General features: G+C 40.2%; 1 protein-coding gene and 1 long non-coding RNA gene across 11 annotated transcripts in view; one reads left to right on the forward strand and one right to left on the reverse strand.

Moving 5' to 3' along the window:
- The window catches only part of chd9 (chromodomain helicase DNA binding protein 9), an 88,351-nt gene that overhangs the window by 25,039 nt on the left and 43,642 nt on the right, over window positions 1-19,670 (forward strand). For 9 of the 10 annotated variants that reach the window (XM_028015031.1, XM_028015032.1, XM_028015033.1 and 6 more), the window contains one exon: window positions 12,695-13,107. In XM_028015031.1, the coding sequence (XP_027870832.1) occupies window positions 12,695-13,107 (413 nt within the window). Of the gene's footprint in view, window positions 1-9,231; window positions 9,413-12,694; window positions 13,108-19,670 lie in introns of those variants that run through there. The other variant, XM_028015038.1, reaches the window with a different exon arrangement.
- LOC114143211 (uncharacterized) lies at window positions 5,392-9,396 on the reverse strand. The gene is made up of 3 exons (XR_003595191.1): window positions 9,382-9,396; window positions 8,675-9,240; window positions 5,392-5,897 (listed from the first exon to the last, which is right to left on the reverse strand). It is a non-coding gene; the product is annotated as an uncharacterized LOC114143211 (long non-coding RNA).

Genomic DNA, 19,670 nt, shown 5'->3' on the forward strand with positions numbered 1-19,670 from the left:
ATAATAAAAATAGATCAATATAGTATTTCATAAATGTTCAGAGAATGTCTCCTTAACCAGAAAGTCTGGTCCTCTCTGTCCCATCAAAATGTTTAATATGCGTCTCTACACAGATCTGTTTAAACTCAAAAACCTTTGTTTTGGTAAAAGATATCACTATGTGCCAATTAAATCAGACTGAGCTGGAAATCAGTTATCCCTAAATTAGCTCTGATTGATATGAATAATCATGAAAATCAGTTTTTAATCCTTTTCTCCTATTACTTAACATAATCAAAACTAAAATATTCCTAACAATCTTTGCTCTATAAACCACATGTATTCACTTTAAAGCACTATTCTGGGATCAGTAAAAATCTGATAAAGGAAAGGAGTGTGCTTTGATGCGTAAATGGGGATATTCTTGTGATTGTCTTTTTTTTTGTCTGATCAGAAATTAATGCCTCGATCACAGAGCCTCTTTCTGGTTTATGTGGAATATTCCTTGGGGGTGAAAAAAAAATCCATCCATCCATCCATCCATCCATCCATCCATCTTCTTCCGCTTATCCGAGGTCGGGTCGCGGGGGTAGCAGCTTCAGAAGGGAGGCCCAGACTTCCCTCTCCCCAGCCACTTCTTCTAGCTCCTCCGGGGGAATCCCGAGGCGTTCCCAGGCCAGCCGAGAGACATAGTCCCTCCAGCGTGTCCTGGGTCTTCCCCGGGGCCTCCTCCCGGTGGGACGTGCCCGGAACACCTCACCAGGGAGGCGTCCAGGAGGCATCCTGACCAGATGCCCAAGCCACCTCAACTGGCTCCTCTCGATGTGAAGGAGCAGCGGCTCTACTCTGAGTCCCTCCCGGATGACTGAGCTTCTCACCCTATCTCTAAGGGAGAGCCCAGCCACCCTACGGAGAAAACCCATTTCGGCCGCTTGTATCCGCGATCTCGTTCTTTCGGTCATGACCCAAAGCTCATGACCATAGATGAGGGTGGGAACGTAGATCGACCGGTAAATCGAGAGCTTCGCTTTTTGGCTCAGCTCTCTCTTCACCACGACGGACCGGTACAGCGCCCGCTTGACAGCAGACGCTGCGCCAATCCGCCTGTCGATCTCCCGCTCCCTTCTTCCCCCATTCGTGAACAAGATCCCGAGATACTTAAACTCCTCCACTTGGGGCAGGACACCCCCCCTGACCCGGAGAAGGCACTCTACCCTTTTCCGGCTCAAGACCATGGCCTCAGATTTGGAGGCACTGATCCCCATCCCGGCTGCTTCACACTCGGCTGCGAACCGATCCAGCGAGAGCTGCAGATCACGATCTGATGAAGCCAAAAGGACCACATCGTCTGCGAAAAGCAGAGATGAGATCCTAAGGCCACCAAATCGGATCCCCTCAACACCTTGGCTGCGCCTAGAAATTCTGTCCATGAAAGTGATAAACAGAATCGGTGACAAAGGGCAGCCCTGGCGGAGTCCAACTCTCACCGGAAACGAGCCCGACTTACTGCCGGCAATGCGGACCAGACTCTGACACCGGTCATACAGGGACCTGACAGCCCGTATCAAAGGGCCCGGTACCCCATACTCCCGGAGAACTGAGAGAAAGACTTCCGCACGGCTTCGGGGCGATTTTGGTCCACCATCCGGCGTCTCAGGGGGGGAAGCGGTGCAGCACCAACACTGTTTATAGTGGGGATGGTGTGCTGCTGACCTCTACTCGGGACGTTGTGGGCCGGTGGGCAGAGTACTTCGAAGACCTCCTCAATCCCACCAACATGCCTTCCACTGAGGAAGCAGAGCCTGGGGACTCTGGGTTGGGCTCTCCAATCTCTGGGGGCGAGGTCGCCGAGGTGGTTAAAAAGCTCCTCGGTGGCAGGGCCCCGGGGGTGGATGAGATCCGCCCGGAGTTCCTTAAGGCTCTGGATGTTGTAGGGTTGTGTTGGTTGACGCGACTCTGCAATATCGCATGGACATCGGGGGCAGTTCCCCTGGATTGGCAGACTGGGGTGGTGGTCCCCCTGTTCAAAAAGGGGGACCGGAGGGTGTGCTCCAATTATAGAGGGGTCACACTCTTAAGCCTCCCTGGCAAGGTCTATTCAGGGGTCCTGGAGAGGAGGGTCCGTCGGATAGTCGAACCTCGGATTCAGGAAGAGCAGTGTGGTTTTCGTCCTGGTCGTGGAACACTGAAAAAAAAATCAAAATCTAAAAATCAGCCAGGAAACCTTATTGGGCCATTTATTTCTTTATGTCTATGTACTAAGCTTGATCCAATAGATCAGAAAATCACCTTGTTCTTTTTGTATGGCAACAGGGTTAAATGTTGCATTTGTAAAAGCCTGTTGACTTAAATGAAGTGGTGTTATATTTACTGTTGCTGGACCAGTTGGTTAAGTTAATAATTTTTTTAAGCAAAAAAAGAAAACAATTGTTTAGTTCAAAGTTAAGGCAGGTTTAATGTTGCAACAGGTTCTCATGTGTTAGTTTTATTCTTGTTTATTGCAAATTTCACAGCCTGGCGATACGCTTCAGCAGCTCTAACTAAGCCGTATTACACCTTCTGAAACAAGCAAAAAAGTTGTCTGGTTTGAACTTTGTACGCTGTTCCTGTCCACCTCTGACTGTTTGACCATGCAGCTGCACCACACAGGGTCCTGATTGTTTTGGTTTTAGACTGTACATTTAAAGCCAATTGTAAATTGTTTAATATTGATGGGCATTGTGCAGGTAAATGTGACAAAAAAGTGGTGTGAAGTTACTCTATTTATCACATCACATTACTCAGATTATTTCCTTCCGTTCATATCTTTGTTTTGAGTTAATTATTAAGTTTGGTTGTTGCTGCCAGCAAACGTCACAACATGGCAAAAGAAAATCACAGCACAGCTGGTGGAAAGTAAATGAGAGACCTTCTCTCCCTCTTTGAACCTCCTGACCCAGCAGTAGCAGCAGTCGGCTGTTGTGAATTGAATTTGCGTCGTGAGCTTGCTATCGTCCTGTCGCAGCACACAGCCGGACTACAGTAACCATGCTCCGTTATACTTTCAACATCCTCCCCTCAGGGTAGCATGCTCAGCCTAGCTAGTTTTACTCTTGACCCTGAACCAACGATCATTAATGCATGGCACTGCTTTTAATTGGTTGAGGAAGCACCACTGTGCATCATGTCTCCTTTCATTTATCAGCGCTGCAGCTGCTGCCAGAGCCTCTGCTCTGGCTTACAAGCTGGCCTTTAGCAGTTGGACTAATTAACAAGGTTATTTGTTTGTTTGTTTTTTTTCCTTCTACACCTAGACACCTTAATTGTCTAATAAATAGGTCTGACTTTTGTTCTTGGATAATTCTTTTTATGAAGAGTAATTATTTTATTTGTGTGATAAACTTCACAGATCAGGTTTGCTCCAAGTGAACAGCACTGAAAGGGAGATGTGAAAAAGGAAGCTTATGCTAAATGTAAGTGTGCGGTCAAAGTGAACAGCTTTATCAGGGAACTGTTGATGCAAGTGATAATAAGGCTGTAGAAGAGCCTTCTGCTGCTGACTTAGAATTTATCAAATGTAAATAAATTACTTCTGATCAATATGTCTTTGAGACAATATTCATACCCACTCTTGTGTAGTAAGAAGGCTGGCACTGAGCTCTTGTTGGCAGTGTCTGAAGGTGTTACAACCTCCTGTAAAGAGGAAAATGACTAAGCACTTGGTATGGCTTCTGAACCTCAGGGTTCAGGCTGTGGTTGATGCTAACCAGAAAAAGATATTCAATTATTAATTAGGTGAGTCGGAATGAAACCAAAATAACTTCTACATATCAATTAAGAAATTGGTGATACTTATTTACCATGTGTTTTGATATTTTTGAAATGTAAGGTGTTTTCCACCTTGCATATTCCAAGCATTTTGATTAAGTTTTAAACTCTTTTATTATTCATATTTTATATTACCTTTAATTCATACAAAAGTTAGTCTTTATTTTTGTTTAAATATCACCGACACAAGTGGCTGGGATTAAATGTTTCCAGTGATTACATTCTAATATGTAAATAAAATCAACTAAAGTTATTAGAAATAATGAGCGAGTTAAATCCAGTTCAGTCTTTCACTTTCAGCCCTTCACTCCACAGGATGAGGCATCACTGACTGATTTGAGGTTTGAAAGAAACTAAATTTTAAATTTACGTAGCTGTTCCAAACATTTCCTGATTTTAAGATGGCTTTTACACCATTAGAGTGTAACTAATGTGAAATATTAAATTAAATAATGATGTTATCTAGACCAGATTTCTTTCTTTCTTTTCTGTCCTGCGCTCGGCTCACAAACACAGGGATCTTGGAAGTCTGTGCTGGCTAAATTAGTTTGTTATACTTGCACATTTCTACTTGTTTTCTGCATTCTACATAAATTGTACAGCATAATTATTATGGAAACTGTGGAAAATCTCAGCATTGGATTTTATGACGCGAGGCTCTTTGTTATTAAATTACCCATTTAATGTTGAGACGTAATTTATGTAAAAGACTTGATTCTGTAACCCATAACAATCTCAAGTTCTGGGAGAAAAAAGAATATTCCCAGGTTGCATTTTTGAAAAGCTTCTTTTAATAAGTCTGTTCTGGCTTTAAACTAAATAATAAACTAATAAAAATGCGGCATATTCTATATACATAAACGGGTTTAAATAGTAAAGGTCATACACAAAGCAGTCAGACTTGGTCTTGAGTTAATTTAATGGCTTAAGTCACCCTCAGGAGGGTGATCCAGCTCCACAAGCAGCAATATCTGCCCTAAATAACGTGGGTTTTTTTTTTCCTTACTACTGTGAAAGCAGTAATCTGAAGGAGCCATTTACCAGATAAAACATCCAACATTGGCTGCCGTCCATGATGGATCAAACAGCTTGTTCCCATTCAGCTAACCGTTGATGGTGCCCTGGATAACATTGGGTAACATCATATTCCTCTGCTGGATCATTTCTGTGTATGCCCCGAAGCGCGGGTATGAACTTGCCATCTTGTCGGCTCCAGTCAGCACACTGCTCGCTTTCTGCTCTCATTTCCGTAATGGTTGGTTAGTTATAGACCCCTCTTCCCTGGGACAGAGGACCGCCTCACTAATACAGGCTATTTGATGGTAATCGTGTTTAGAGACGGACACCTGTATATTTGAAGCAGCTCTACCTCTCTGGGCGGGAAGGACATTTTTTTTTTTTCATTTATAACCCACTTCCTTTCACCAGCATTGCCTCTCCACTCCCCTTCTTCCTCCTCCCCTCCTCTTCCTCTCCACTCTGTCATCTGTCCTAAAAGGAAGCCCCTCCCTTCCAGAAAGTGCTGCCTGCCTCGTTTGCATATTAACTGTCTACTTGCCAGGGAGCTGTGGCTTCATGCCATTTGACCGTTGAAGCCTGTGAATGTTAACTGTTACTCCGTTTTCCAGATTTATTCTTCTTTTGGTAAAATCAGGAAGTATACACTGATATTTTCTGAATGAATGACACATGAGGGACGTAAAATCAACTTTTCAGTTCAGAAGGTTTTTCACCTTCTGCTCAGAGTCAGTTTCTTTGCTCATCAGATGTGATAGGAGGGAGAAACCACCGTGGGTTTTTCGAGCATGCTAATTTATTTAGACACAGGGATTTTTGAGGGGACCTTTTATTGTTTGCATTTTACTGGCCATGTGTGCTTTTTCAACTCATCCCCAGGTACTGTACCCTGGTGGGCATTATCTAACAGTTTGTTTAGCTGGGAGGGAGGGGCTGTCCTGCTCAGCATCCCAGCAAGCAGGCGGTCCGCTTTAAAGTCCAAACTTCAAGGCTGTGCTTTGGCAGGTTGATCCCAAGCCTGCTGCTGCCGGTGCCGCTGAAACTTGGAAAGAGCCGCCATTACTTTGCGCTCCAGGAAGCTGTCTCCGTCTCTGCTGGAGACACAGAGCAGAGAGATGTAAAACAACACAAACCACAGAGAGGTACTGTGAGAGCCTCTACAACCATTCTTCTACATACATGACCTCGTCCCCACATGAATACTTGTGTAATTTCAGAGCTAGTCCACACCATCCTGGTTGTTTAGAAGCTAAAGCCACATTGTGTTATTAACCACATATGGTCACCCACATATTTCACACTGCATCTGAGCAAACTCACAAGTATTAGAGTGATACTGGGGGTTGGAATGGAACCATATTGGTGGAGATTGCATAAGACGGCATAGTACATAGCATGCATAGCCTGTAAAGTTTGTGACTGGCAGTCAGGGTGCTCATATTTATCGAAATTCTCTGATTTCCTTCTGTTATTTTGCTCTTCAATGAATCTTTTTGAATCAGTTGCCTATCGTCAGTCTGACTGGCACAGAGATGAGTAACCAGGTGCTGTGTGTAAGAGAGGGCTAATGGTTTGAGTCATATGTTGTAAGCAGTCATTCCACATCAAATCTGAATTTTGCATGCATAAATGCATGATTGCAACTATCTTGCACTAATTTTTAGATTACATCTAACAGCTGAGAGGTTTTTCGAACATGTTGTCTGAGTGAACCTTGTCCTAGAGTGGCAAACATGGGACATAGTGTTTAAAGTTATTTCTCTGAAAATGTATCAGCTCTGAGTAAATTTCCCTACGCCTGCTATCGTGTTGTGCATCCCAAATGTCATTTTGAGGGTATTTTATTTTGAAAGTTGTACCAGTTATGCATTGCAACTGTTAATTTTATTCATTTTCAGTCAGTTTATATCAACTACCCACATTCCCCTTTTCTTAGTAACATCAGTTACCCTTTATGACATATTTTCTCATTTTGTCACTTTAACAGCCAAGAACATTGGTTAGTAAAAACGTTAGTTACAATGCATATTGAAATGAAAATATTGACATTTCAGAAATGTCACCTATTAAGTATTTTAAACCAAAATATTACCTATTTTCTTGAAACTAATTAAACATCCCACGGTTTATAAAAAACTGGCTGCGCCATTGTGTCCTAAGGTATTTTTTAAATATATTTTATTATTTTTTACACACAGTTCCTGACAGTGACTTCAAAGTAGCAATAGAGTTATAACTTAATCATCTTAGAAAATTATTTATTGGCCCATATTATTGATTAATGCAGAGATGGATAAACCAGTTGCTACAAATGTTGCTCCATTTTTTTCGCACTTCTCTTGTGTGTCTTAGACTTTCTCTGTTACAAATAACATTTGCACTTACTGCAGGTAGACTGTTAAATAGGCAGATAACCATATTGCCAGGCAAAAAACATCAAATATGTGACCAACAAGTATTGCATTGTTAATAGTGTTATTAAATAATAATAATAATTTAGCACACATTGATCTTGTGATGACAGTATCTATCAATCAGACTGTATTATACAGAGCCATGTTCGTAGTTTATATTTGCAGGGCAGGCCTAAATAGCATTATTCCAAATTAATTTGTATTTGCTCGACCTTAACTCAATACAAAATGAGGTGCAGCAAAAAAGAAGAAAAAAACTAAAATAATTATGTTGTACTTGTTGATAATTTTACTGTTAAATGGAAAGTTTATTTGAAAATGATTACACTTAAAAAAAAGTTATGTTTGTAAACACAAAAGATTTAAATTTCAAGTTTAGTACTTTCAGTTTCTTGACAGTACATGACTTGGGACTTGTCTTGAGTTGAACGGATTTACTCATATTTATGACTTGCAAAACACTGACCTTATTCCCATCTCTGAAATTTTTAGTAGAATGTTAGCATTGTTGAAAAACATAGTTTGTAATTTACAAAGCAAGAAAATGGGATGTGGGGGATTGAATTGTCTCCCAAATATGACACAAATCATTCATTGTTTCACTCTCGTAGCCCATTATGTCATGAACTGGATGCACCTCTAGTTATATGCATTAGTGATTGAGGACTGACCCAGTAGTGCTGAGTGCTGTACCTGGCTTCAGGCCAGTCGCGTGTCTGAAAAATTCCCAGTACCATGTGCGAGCTGGTGCACATGGCCGCTGGATTGTGGTGTCAGGACTTTCCTTAAAGGTGTTCTCATTCTCTCAGATTTTATTCTGGCATTCATCTTTGGTCAGGAAATGCCTGTTTAGTACTTTTCTTACCTTCCTGTCTTAACGCTCTTCCTCGTCACTGTTGCATAATGGCCCAACTTTGACCTTGTTTAAGTGCTGGTGTTGATTTGAAATCAATTTTAGCATTTGGGAACTGGTTTATCTGCGTGTTTTGGCAATCTGTAAATAAATTGGCACATCTTACATAGAAGCCGATGCAAGGACTCAAAAAAAGAAAGCACTCATTCTGAAAATCTACAACGTGGGAGATATCCAGTACTTTGGGGGTTAAGTTGAGAAAGTTAATGTAATAACTGCTAGCACCATCTGCTGGCCTACTTCCTCACAAAGAGAGAGAGAGAGAGGGTGAGTGAGCGAGAGAAAAACGAGTCTGGGTTTTAACGACATCTCTAATATTCATGCTGATGCATTTTGCTTCTTTGTGCCTTCATTTTCCACTGCTCCGGCTGCCTCAGTCGCAAGCTCGCCACACACCCGAGCCAGGCGGATAGAAGGGCAACAAGCAAGGACCGGGAAAGGGATAAGTATAGGGAGGGGAAATAGAAGGGAAAACCAACAAAACCAAACAACCAAGAAAGGTCAAACAAAGCCTTTTCTTTAAGCAACAAGAGGAGAAACCTACCTTTATCTGTCTGCTGAAGAAGACGAGGAGATACGTAAAAAGGGAGACGACAGAGCAGAAACGACGAAAAGAAGGAGAATTAAGAGGACCAGAGAGGCACCGAGAGCACACTCACGAGAGGCAGGAGGAAAAGGGGACTCAATGTGGGGGGGAGGAGAGAGGAGGCAGGGTAAGGCAACTCTGACACACACGCACAGAGAGAGAGAGTAAGGCTGAAGCCGGACGACGGCGAAGCAGCACGCAGCAGCAGAATGAGAGCTTCCTGGACTGCCACGCACCTCCTCTACCGCCAACAGCGCTGCTCACTCATCACCCTGTGAAGAGACGAAAGAGGGAGGAAGAGAGAAAGAGAGAGAGAGAGAGAGAGCTCCCCATGCGCTCCTCTTGAGCCCTGCCCGCTGGGGGAGGAGGCGACGGAACGGTTCCAGCACCGCTCTCACTCTCGCCCGAGGAGACAAGCTGACCGGGAAAGGAGGAGGAGGGAGGAGGGGAGGAAAACCAGGAACGAGCAAGTGAGGGAGGGGAGGGGGGGGACACCAGATCAAGGAAGAGTGACAGAAACCGGACTGTGGAAAAAAAAAAAAGAGAGGAGTGTTTGGAAGAGAAGGAGTGAGTGAGCAACAGAGAGAGCAGGAACACGGTGAAAGGGCAAGGCTTTTGTTAGCCGGTTGGAGAGGGGGAGCAAAGAGGAAGAAAAAAAAACTCACCATGTCTACAGTGAAGAGGCCAAGAGGAAGGGTAAGTGAACTGCTCTCAGAGCTGGGAGGGAGGAGGAACGAGGGTGGGGGGGTGAGAGGAGGAGGAGGAGGAGGGGCCCGGCAGCAACTGAACAACCTCCTCTGCTACTGGCTCATGCTGCACTGCCGCCATCTTGAACTCATTGCTGAATTTTTTAATTTTTTATTTTTTTCCCCCCCGTGTTCCGCTTTACTCTCATTCTTTCTACTGCGTGTGGCATAATGAAGACGCGGCGGATTCATCTAATTTCCCCCAGCCCCTCTCGGCCTTTCATGTCACACATCACTTTGTCATTCTCCTGTTGATCTGCGCCTACAGCTGTCCTGCTCTGTAGTTTCAGTGCACCGTGTGGTGTGTGTTTGCCCTCCACGAGTTGAGCCCGTCAGTCACCAGAGAGCCCACTCCATGTGGATATGAGGGGTGGGCATGGAGGGAAAGGTGTCCAACCTAAATGGAGCTTACTCTACCTTTTCGTGGGCTCTGTCGGACCCCGCTGTTTTTCACGGGACTGCGTGCTGTGAGAGAGATTGAAATCACTGCAGTGCTGGCAGGCTGTAATTTCAGTTATTTATAGATGTATTACACAGCTGCAGCGCTCTCAGTTTTGGTGCATTTTATCTTTTCTCTCTCCCTCTCTTTAGCTTCGCTGATAGAAGCCTGTTTTTGTATTATTTTTTTGCCCTTCCTCCTTCATGTGTGTTCATGTTCTTTTCTTATGCATTACTTTCAACTCCTCCCTCTGTTTTTTAACCATTAACTTGAATGGGAACATTCCAGCTTGATCCAGGAAATTTCTTCCTAATAACCTCAGCAGAGAAGCACACGTGAAAATCATAATGCAGCTCTTGTATGTGTTTTTTTTCTCTCCCCTCCTCTACTTTCTTCCAGAGGAATTGCTAATCATTCATTCCCTCCCCCCACTTTGGTATTGAGGTTTAAGCTAATTCTCTTTTATTTTGCTAGCAGTGTGGAGAGGGGGAGAAAAAAAAGCAACTAGGCGCGCCTGGGCCATGTAGCCATACGCAACACATTTTTAGATTAGGTCATCCATTTATGGGTTCTCTTTTTTGCTGGGCTGACAGCCCACAACGGGGCATAACTGCAGTAACTGCATCCATTATTCACATATTATCATGTATCACGGAGGCTGGATTATTTATGTCTGCAAGGCACAGTGTAACCTGCTACAACGAGCATGTGATTAAGTCAACGACCAAGTCATAGAATAAAATTTACATCAGACTTGTCATGTCAACTGGTGTCCACCTGATCTGAAAAGATTCTCCACAGGAACACTGATCTTTCCCTCCTGCTACATTTCCACTTGTTTGAGTTAGATGGGGTTTGTGAGAGTTGAAGTGAGTAACAGGCAGAGTGAGACTGGTCCACCCCCCACCTACAGCATCAGAGAAAGAGGCTCCGCTGTCTGACACAGCCTACAATTGGTCTCTACTTTCTTAATAAGACTCTTACTTTCATATATCATATTCCCATACCTAGTTATGCTATCATACCATATTTGGTGACAAACTAACTGTACAATATGTACCTACTTTTTGTAAAAAAAAAACAAACAAAAAAAAAACACAAACAAATCCTTTCATTTGCTTTAAGTGTATAGGACTGAGTCCAATTTCCTCGTCTTCCTCATAAACCCCTGGGATTTTGAGTCTCCTCTTGGCCCTTAAGTCATGATGTGTGATTGTTAAAACATCGTACTGCAATATATAAAGGAATGTAACTGTTTACTGTGAATGTACTCATATGAAGGGTGGAATATTAGCGCTGCTGACTGCTCTGGGTTAAGTTTCCTTTTGAAATCAACTTTTTATACCCTCAAGGGCAATTATCTTCCCTTTCATTCAAACCTTTTCATATCTATATACTGGTTCAGTTCTCATGGTAGCTAAGTATTTGTAGATAAATTAGAGAGATTAATTACTTTAAAAATTAAATTATATTTAAAAAAACTGTAGTAACTATTTGATAAATATTTCATGTGCCTTTACTCTTTGAAGTTCATATCCCAGTTTGGGCCAGCTAACTGAGAGATTACTACTGATCAAATAGCAATGAAAACTTTCCTGCTAAAAGGCATTTCTTGATATTAAATGATCACTCTTCCTTAAATTAAACATGATTAAATTATAGAAAAACACTTTAGATTTTTGAAAGGTAAAAACTATCCAAAGAATCAGGTTTAATAGAACCAAAAATACAAACGTACGAAATGGCAAAGAGGTCAAAGGAGCATAAAACAAAACATTTCCTGATTGCTCTTGTCCAGGTGTCTTTGAAATTACTGTTCACTTTTATTTTCATCTTTTGACTCCTTGAAAAATTTGGCAGATTGTGGCAACTCGACTGTATCGCTGCAATACTGTTGAGTTTCTTATCTAATGACATTTGCTGAGGTTTTTAGCAAGGCTCAGGCACGTCACCACTGCCAACCATTTAGTTCTAGAAATTGAACGTTGTTCTCTGGTTCAAAACTGGAATTACAAAACAGTCTGTAACAATATGATGTTGTTAAATGAAATTTCTTAAACTTATTAAAGAAAATGGTACGCATAAAAGATAAAAATACATCAAACTAGGTTGATGGTGTCCAAATTCAGTCAATGAGGGCCTGGTGTCCTGCCTGTTTTTAGATGCATCTCTGCTCCAACTCAGCTGATTCAAGTTGGAGAATGACCTTCACAGCAGGTCTTCTAATTCCCAAGAGACCTTGTATCGATCCAGTTATATAATTAAGTTGAACCAGGACAACATTAAAAAAAAAACACACTGAACTGGACACTGTTCACTGGAAAAAACCTTTGTTGGGCCTGACTGGTCTACAAGAAACCTTTCTCCTCGATTATTAAAAACAGTTATGCTACTGCTATTACCATTTTTAACTTTGTCTGTTTTAGGGCCTTTGGTGCCATCTCTGGAATTGCACTTTGTATGAAACCATGGCCAGGTTGGAAACCACAATAAGGTCGATTTGTACCTGCTTTGAAAATACACAATTAAAAGTAATTTTGTACAATTTGCTACTAATTTGCTGTAAGGAAATACGGTTTTACAACTACAATAAATGATTTTGGTCAGCAGAAAGTCACCTAGAGGTAATTTGATTTTATTCAGGGGACCTGGTGCAGTGGTATCTGTAATATTGGTTTGGATAATCAAGAAAGTGCTATTTATATCATGTCTGTCTTATTTGTGAAATGTGTTTGAGGAAGGTATGACAATTTTGAATAATAAACTTCTACCACTGTTCTTCTCTCCCCTTAGCCTCGAAAAAACCCCAATGGTCCCAGTAGCCAGGTGCAGGTCCTCAGTCCCCCTGTGAAGAGCAGCTCTTCCTCCTCCTCTTCCTCTTCTTCTTCGTCTTCATCCTCATCCAGCTCCTCATCGGAGAAGAGGGTGCCACGGAGGACACACCATCAGATGGAGTCAAATCTGCATGAGAAGCAAGAGAAGGCCAATAGGATAATATCAGAAGCCATCGCTAAGGCCCGACAGCGAGGAGAGAAGAACATCCCACGAGTTATGAGCCCGGAGAGCTTCCCCACCTCTTCTTCTCAGTACAAGAGCCACCGTGAGCGCGAGCACAAGGGAAACGGGAAGGCCCGGACCAAAGAGAAATCCTCCCGGAAGGCCTGCATTGTACCCTCCTCAAAGCCCAAGCAAAAGACCAAGATCGGGTATGTAAATGGCCTTCGTTCTTTTATTAAACCGCCAAAACGCACAACTTATTAAAGAATAACACACTAAGTAGACCTTTGATCATTATTCTGTTAATTCAATTCCTGCCTGAATCGCCGCAGCAATACATGAGCTCAAATTAGCATGTGACACATGCCTCTGGTTGGTTGCCTGCTGCTGCTGTGCTCCAACACGTCAGCATAGAGCTGCAATCATTCTATGTTTGTAATAATAATAAATCATTTATAGCCATCATTTGCTCCATTGATGAATTATTTATTACACAGTACAGCACAGAGTTGACAAGGATAGTTATATGATGGTAAGGAGAAATGTTACTTTTAAATCCATTGAACACAAATATTCTGCCAGGTAGCAGCAATGTATTTCGTCTTTGTACAGTTTCTTCCTATGGCTACCAAGATGGGAGCTCAAAGTTCAACTTTTACTACATGCCATAACAATAAACCAGGCTTAATCAGCACAGACATGGCAGGACCAAACAAAGGCTGCATTTACATGTGAGATACTGCTGCTTCAGATGTTTAGGGAAGAAGTCCTGATGTATAGATATCGTAATCCATCTACCATCCCCCAATGCTTAACTGCTATATGCAAGTGTGCAGCTATAAGCCACACCCAACACAAGCTATTAAAATATCAGTTGGTGCAGATGTGAATGCAGAGGCATGAAGACAAAGGAGCAGACTAATGTTTAAATGCAGTAATTTCAGACTGAGCTGAATCTGGGGAAAAGGGAGCAGTAATTTTTTAGAGCACTGAAACGAACAATTTTTAATTTTTTTTACCTGTTGTGGCAGACTGACAGCGGTCAACACTTCACCCAGCAGCTGGGTTGGTTAATAATTAGATGAGCGTGGCAGAGGAGGAGAGGTGTTGAACATGATAGATTTCATTTGTTGTGGGTTTGTGTGCATGTGATGATAAAGAGAGACCGATTTCAGATCACGGAGTTTTGTAAAGGTAATTCAGATTTTTCTATAAGCAATAAAAAATAACAAAATGAAAAATGGTTATCTACATAAATTGCCACAATTAGTTGGAATTATGATTATAACGGTGTGTCTCTGTGGATTATTAAAAATATAGTTCAAGTGAGCTGCATCACAAGATTTTACCTTTCTGTTTCTGAAGATCCATTTTCTTAGATAACTGTCTAATTTACTATGAATTTTTTCTTTTTAAGATTTAGAGTTTGGTTACTAAGTTAATAATTCATCCATTCACTGTAATATTTCTAAAGAAAATTGTAAAGAGAATCAATGAAACCAATTTGCTTGGATACATTTAGCTTCTGGTTGTTTGTTGAAGTCTAATTCCTTTTCAAAAGTAGCAGCCTAAAGTTAACATGTGAAACACCGCTGTAAATAGGTTTTTGTAGAAGCTCCCTAAGCCTTGTCTGCTTTCTTTAAATTTACTTTTCACTTTATTATTTCTACCTAAAATTGCCAAGTTTGTCTATTTCAATCTTCTGGAGTATATGCTAATCAAAAGAAAGATCAATATTTTTCTGAGGTTATCCCCATTCTTGTCCAGAATACACTCAAATAAAATCAGTCACTGGCATTCTTCTTGGTGCACCTCCAGAGCAAATATAAAATAGAGCTGTGAGAGCTGAAACTTTGAGTAGATTGTGTCATCAGCCATGTTGATGCAATCTTACAGTTGTTTAGAGTTCAAATCAGCTCCAGTGTTGCAGCTCTTGAACAGAAAGACAGTTCATCATCCCTTAGCAAGTGAAGTTTTTCTAATTATTTTAAGGACCTTTTTATATTTGATTCAGAGAGCAGAATGCTTTGTTCTTGCTACTGAATGCAGATGTGTTTTTATATCTCCTAAATAACTTGATAAACCATTATGAAGCCTAATGATATTTCACTTTAGATGTGGGCTGCACAATACATCATAAAGTTTTTATTGCATAATGCTTTGCAGTGAACTGCTTGGACAGCAGTAGATATTGGCTAAATAAATCATTAGTCTGCTAGTTATATATTTGGTAATGCTTGTTCTTTAATTCAGCAGTCATTAAGTAGCAGTTGTTTCAAGTTGTTTCAAATGTTTAGTTGTTTCAACAGCAAACGGAAATGGATGCAAGACTTTCAATAACAAAATTTCGTCAAAACGGAAATTATGCATTTTTTCCCCTAGTAGTTGCATATTTACCAATTATCTGAGAATCTAAAGCAGAAAAAATAAACACAGTTTAAGTATTTGTTTACTTTCACTAGTCACATTGTTATGGTAATAACCACCAACATGATCACGTCTCTCATTTTATTAATTTTGTGCAGCCTCTTTAGGCGTTCCAATATGTGTCCAATTAATACCTGCATGTTAGTAAGATTATAGCCAGATCAACAATCTTTATTAAAATCCTGCACTTGGTAACCTTAACACTTATTTTACATATTTATTTTGTAGAAGAAAGCTTAGAATCACATCACAGGAAATAGACTTTCACTTTGGGGTATTTAATATAAGCACAAGATGCAATATGTGATTAAGCTCTTCACACTCTTGTACATTCCTTAAAAATGGTTTTAATAGATTGGTTGTGAATTTAGTAAAATTTCGGACTCTACAGGAGTGTTTCAAACCAGTTCTTGCTGGAATATTCATGGATTGTACCTGTATTAGCTGAGCATCCAACTAGGAGAGTTTCTGACATTTCTTTGGCACATGATTTGTTCATTTTCTTACTGCCTTCTTTTGTGTTTTTATTCTTTTATTTCTTAACATGACAGTGATCTTTAACTGTCTGTGTATTACTAGAGGCTTGTGGGAGTGCGTGACTCCTTCATGTAAGGTGTGAAAATTCATAGCCTGGAAGATTTCATGCTTGTAGATCTTTTACTTTTCTAGTAGTCAGAAAAAGGATACTTCGTGGCTTATATTGGAGGAAAGATGTTAGTCTTAAGCTCTTTATGAGGAACACAAGTTTAACTTTTAAAAAAATATTATTTAATATGAAACGTGGAAAAAAAATGTCTGAAGTGAGAAGCAAACATTTCTTAATTTGCAGTAAGAAAGGTTCATTTTCATTCAGGTGGACTACATGTTCCAACCATGAAAGGTAAAAACAAGAACAGTCAGTTTTTGACGCTGCAAAGCAAATATTGAAATATCAATTCAAACACCACCACATTTGTCTTACTGCCACATAATTATTCTTTTCATAATTAAAATTTCAACACTGGCTTTTAGGATTAACTCATAAGAAAGCAGTGAAGTTTCAGCTCGATGTATATTTGTTAAAAGGGGTGTGTGACTACCTGGAGACTTTAGAATGACAGGAGGAAAATTTCTTACCCAGCAGAACATTCCAGCCGTAATACAACACCGCTCGGGTGTATCTTTTGTTGCAACAGTGTTAGCATGGCATCCGCTGCAATAAAATTTTAAAGTTAGCCTTTGCATTATAAACTCTAACGTCTGTTTTCTGATGTACAATGCATTGGATATAATTACTTCATGACCATGGGGATGGTACAATGTTTCAAAACCTCTTTTGGACTTTGCCTCTTTGCAACTGGGCCTGCATCATGTATATGGGTCACTTTCTCACTTGGACATTGAGAGTTGATGAAGCAAGGTTGTACTTTTGTTCCCTACTATTTACATTTGTCATATTTAGATGACTGGTGTAAAATGCATTTGTATGTGTGAGTCACTACCATTCCGCATGTCAATACCTAATCTGGAAGAGGGTTTTAATGCATTTTCTTTTAGGCAAAATCAAGACATGGTGAACAATTTATTGCAGTGAAAAATCTGGTTCATAACCATTTACTAGTAGGATCTCCCCATAAAATATTTTTCCTGGGAGCAGAGGTATTAACCTACTTCTAGAGTCATCACTTTAGCCTTTGTCTGAGGGAATGTGCTAGACAGGACACGGAAAACCTGAGGTGTATGTGTGTGTTTTGTTCACTGTGTGCTCAGACTTCCATTGCATCATCTGACAGTTGTTTAAGCAGGGAATGGAGCCTGAGATAAGACTATTAACCTAATTGTCTGTGTGCTCAACTGTCTTTTTCTCTGAGACCACCATACAGTTTGCTTTGTTTCCTCTAGAATTAATTCTTTTTAATTTCCCGCAAGTGCTTTCTGATTGTTTAGCTTGTTTGCTCTACCAAGGTTTCAGAAAGGGGAAAAAGAATTGGTATCATCATGGAAAATCTGCCTGACTGATAACTAAAGTAAATAAAAGGAGCAGATTAGAAGAATGCACTAACAAACTGTTACATCTACGTTAAAATTATGAATATGTCATTTTTATATTTATACTCTGACAAAGTAAATGTATTTGGGCATTATTAAAGCCCACTAACATGGAGGTTCTTGACATATCAAGCGGCATGTTATTTTACTGTAGCTTGAAGTGATATTGCCATCAGCTTTAATAAGAGATGCTGATTTATTGTGAGTCCTAATCAGTGCAAAGATTTCACCAAGATGTCACAAGGAAGAAACTGCATCAGAATACTTTTGCAGAAACCTAAATGTTCAAACTCTGATGCAGATTTGTGGGCTTTTTTGGAATTAATGCAAATCTTGCAATGTATCTTGCAACATCTTTCTCTGAACAGTGTGGGTGATCCTGCAAAAATCAGTAGATCAGAATTTACTCATTTTTAAACAGACCATATGACATCATTATTATCGTCTATGTGATTAACACAGTTATCCTTACCAGTATTACTAAGATATTTCTGAGTGATTATGGAAGAAATGTTGAGCTTATCTTAATTCTGAGTTCTCAGAAGGCTATATACATTTTTACATTCAGCATTTTAATGGCGGATGCCAAAATCTCAGATAAAACACAACAATTTCCATTCAGTTTTACTGTTTTATACTGAAAGTCTTGGTCTCTCTTGCCCTCTCACTGCCTTGATGAGCCGTAGACATGTCTAAGGATGTTTCAAACAAAATGCTCTTAACTTTTAAATTGCATGTCTTTGCTTCCGCTTTCATTTTTAAGCACCTTTCTAAAACCAAAAAGAGCAAATGTAGCATTGTCTTCATTCAGTAAAAGCTTCCAAACCGAAGAGTCACCACAATTTGATGTTTATGTGTAGTTCTTTCACTGATTGAAAAAAACAAACAAAAAGCAATTGGATTTTTGAGCTTCTAAATAGTCACCAATGAGGCTGAAATTGCCAGATTCTGGTTAACCTCTAATTTCTTTGTTTTATTGTAAAAAAAAACCACTCATTTGAATTGCTATGTTTTCTTTGGCACCAAACAGCATTATTTTGTTTGATAGCTTCACTGCTGGTAACTCTGCATGTCTAGTTGTGCAATAAACTATTCAGATTGACTATTATTGCTAACAGATCAACACTGTCTTTAGTCTAAATAAACAGACAAGAACGAACTGATGTAAAAGTAACCCCATTGTGAAAGTTTTATTGCAACTATTAAGTTCTTTTGATCTGGTAGTCTGCTTGGGTTTGAGCCCCACATTGAGTAGCGCCTAGCTTTCACTCTTCAGCTCCAGAAGACTAAAGACACAGAAACACCTATCAAAAATGTTAAGAACACCTTCAGAGACCCACAGTTCAAAACGTTTTAACAAACCCTTCAAGATGTAATGCATCTGTGTAGGTGTAATTTCTGTGTCGTGCATTAAAAGCCAGTTATTTATGCAGTCGCTGTCATATAGCAAATTATATCAGGTGTGAAGTACTTTCCAGATCTGACTTGTGTTGAGCTTTGGCAGCAGTTTGAAATTGGAGCTAAACTGTATCTGATGTTGTTACTGACTTCTCCAGTTCTGGCTAAGCTTAATTGGTCTTTCATGTCACATAAGTGTTTTTCACAAGGATTGTTTTCACTGGAAGGTGAGATTGTTTAGATTGTATAGATATACATTTTCTTTAGTTATTTAGACATGTGATATTGCAACTTTTGTTTTAAAAACAATTCCTGTTTTTAATGACTGAAACCAGAGCATAAATAATGTCGAATATTATTGTCAGTTTGTTTTTTCTAACAGAACAAACTGACAAGTATTACAGAAATACTATAAAATTATACATGTGATTTGTGTATTTTATTGAGGTAAAGTTTATGGGCTAAAAATATGAAGCATCATAATCTATCCTTGAGGGATTCATTTTTTTTTTCTTTTATGGGTCAGGCTTGACCGATCACCGGTCTCTGTGGGCTGAAATGAGCTTTTCCAGGCAGCCTACCTGCTGAAAAGTACCCTCATAATCATCCGTTGAAAGCACCATGCCACTCATCTCCTTTTTGTTTCTCCCTCCCCCCTATCCTCTTCAGGTTTTCGTTTTTTTCCCCCATAATATAAATTTAGTTCTTCCAGCTCACTCAAAGCAGTGCACCCAGTGTGTTTCCTGTGAGCAAGCATGTTCATGATATGCTTACATTACAAAGCAGCAGGGTAGCAGGAAAATATCAAACAAAATGGAGCTTGTGAGATCAATTACATGATAGAAAATGGAGGTTTAAGTCTAGTGTATATGCGGCAGAGTATGGCTGTTCATATTTCAGAGCTCTCGTCCTAGGTGTC

This window comes from Xiphophorus couchianus, chromosome 4 (genome assembly GCF_001444195.1).
Source record: "Xiphophorus couchianus chromosome 4, X_couchianus-1.0, whole genome shotgun sequence".
Lineage (NCBI taxonomy): Eukaryota > Metazoa > Chordata > Actinopteri > Cyprinodontiformes > Poeciliidae > Xiphophorus > Xiphophorus couchianus.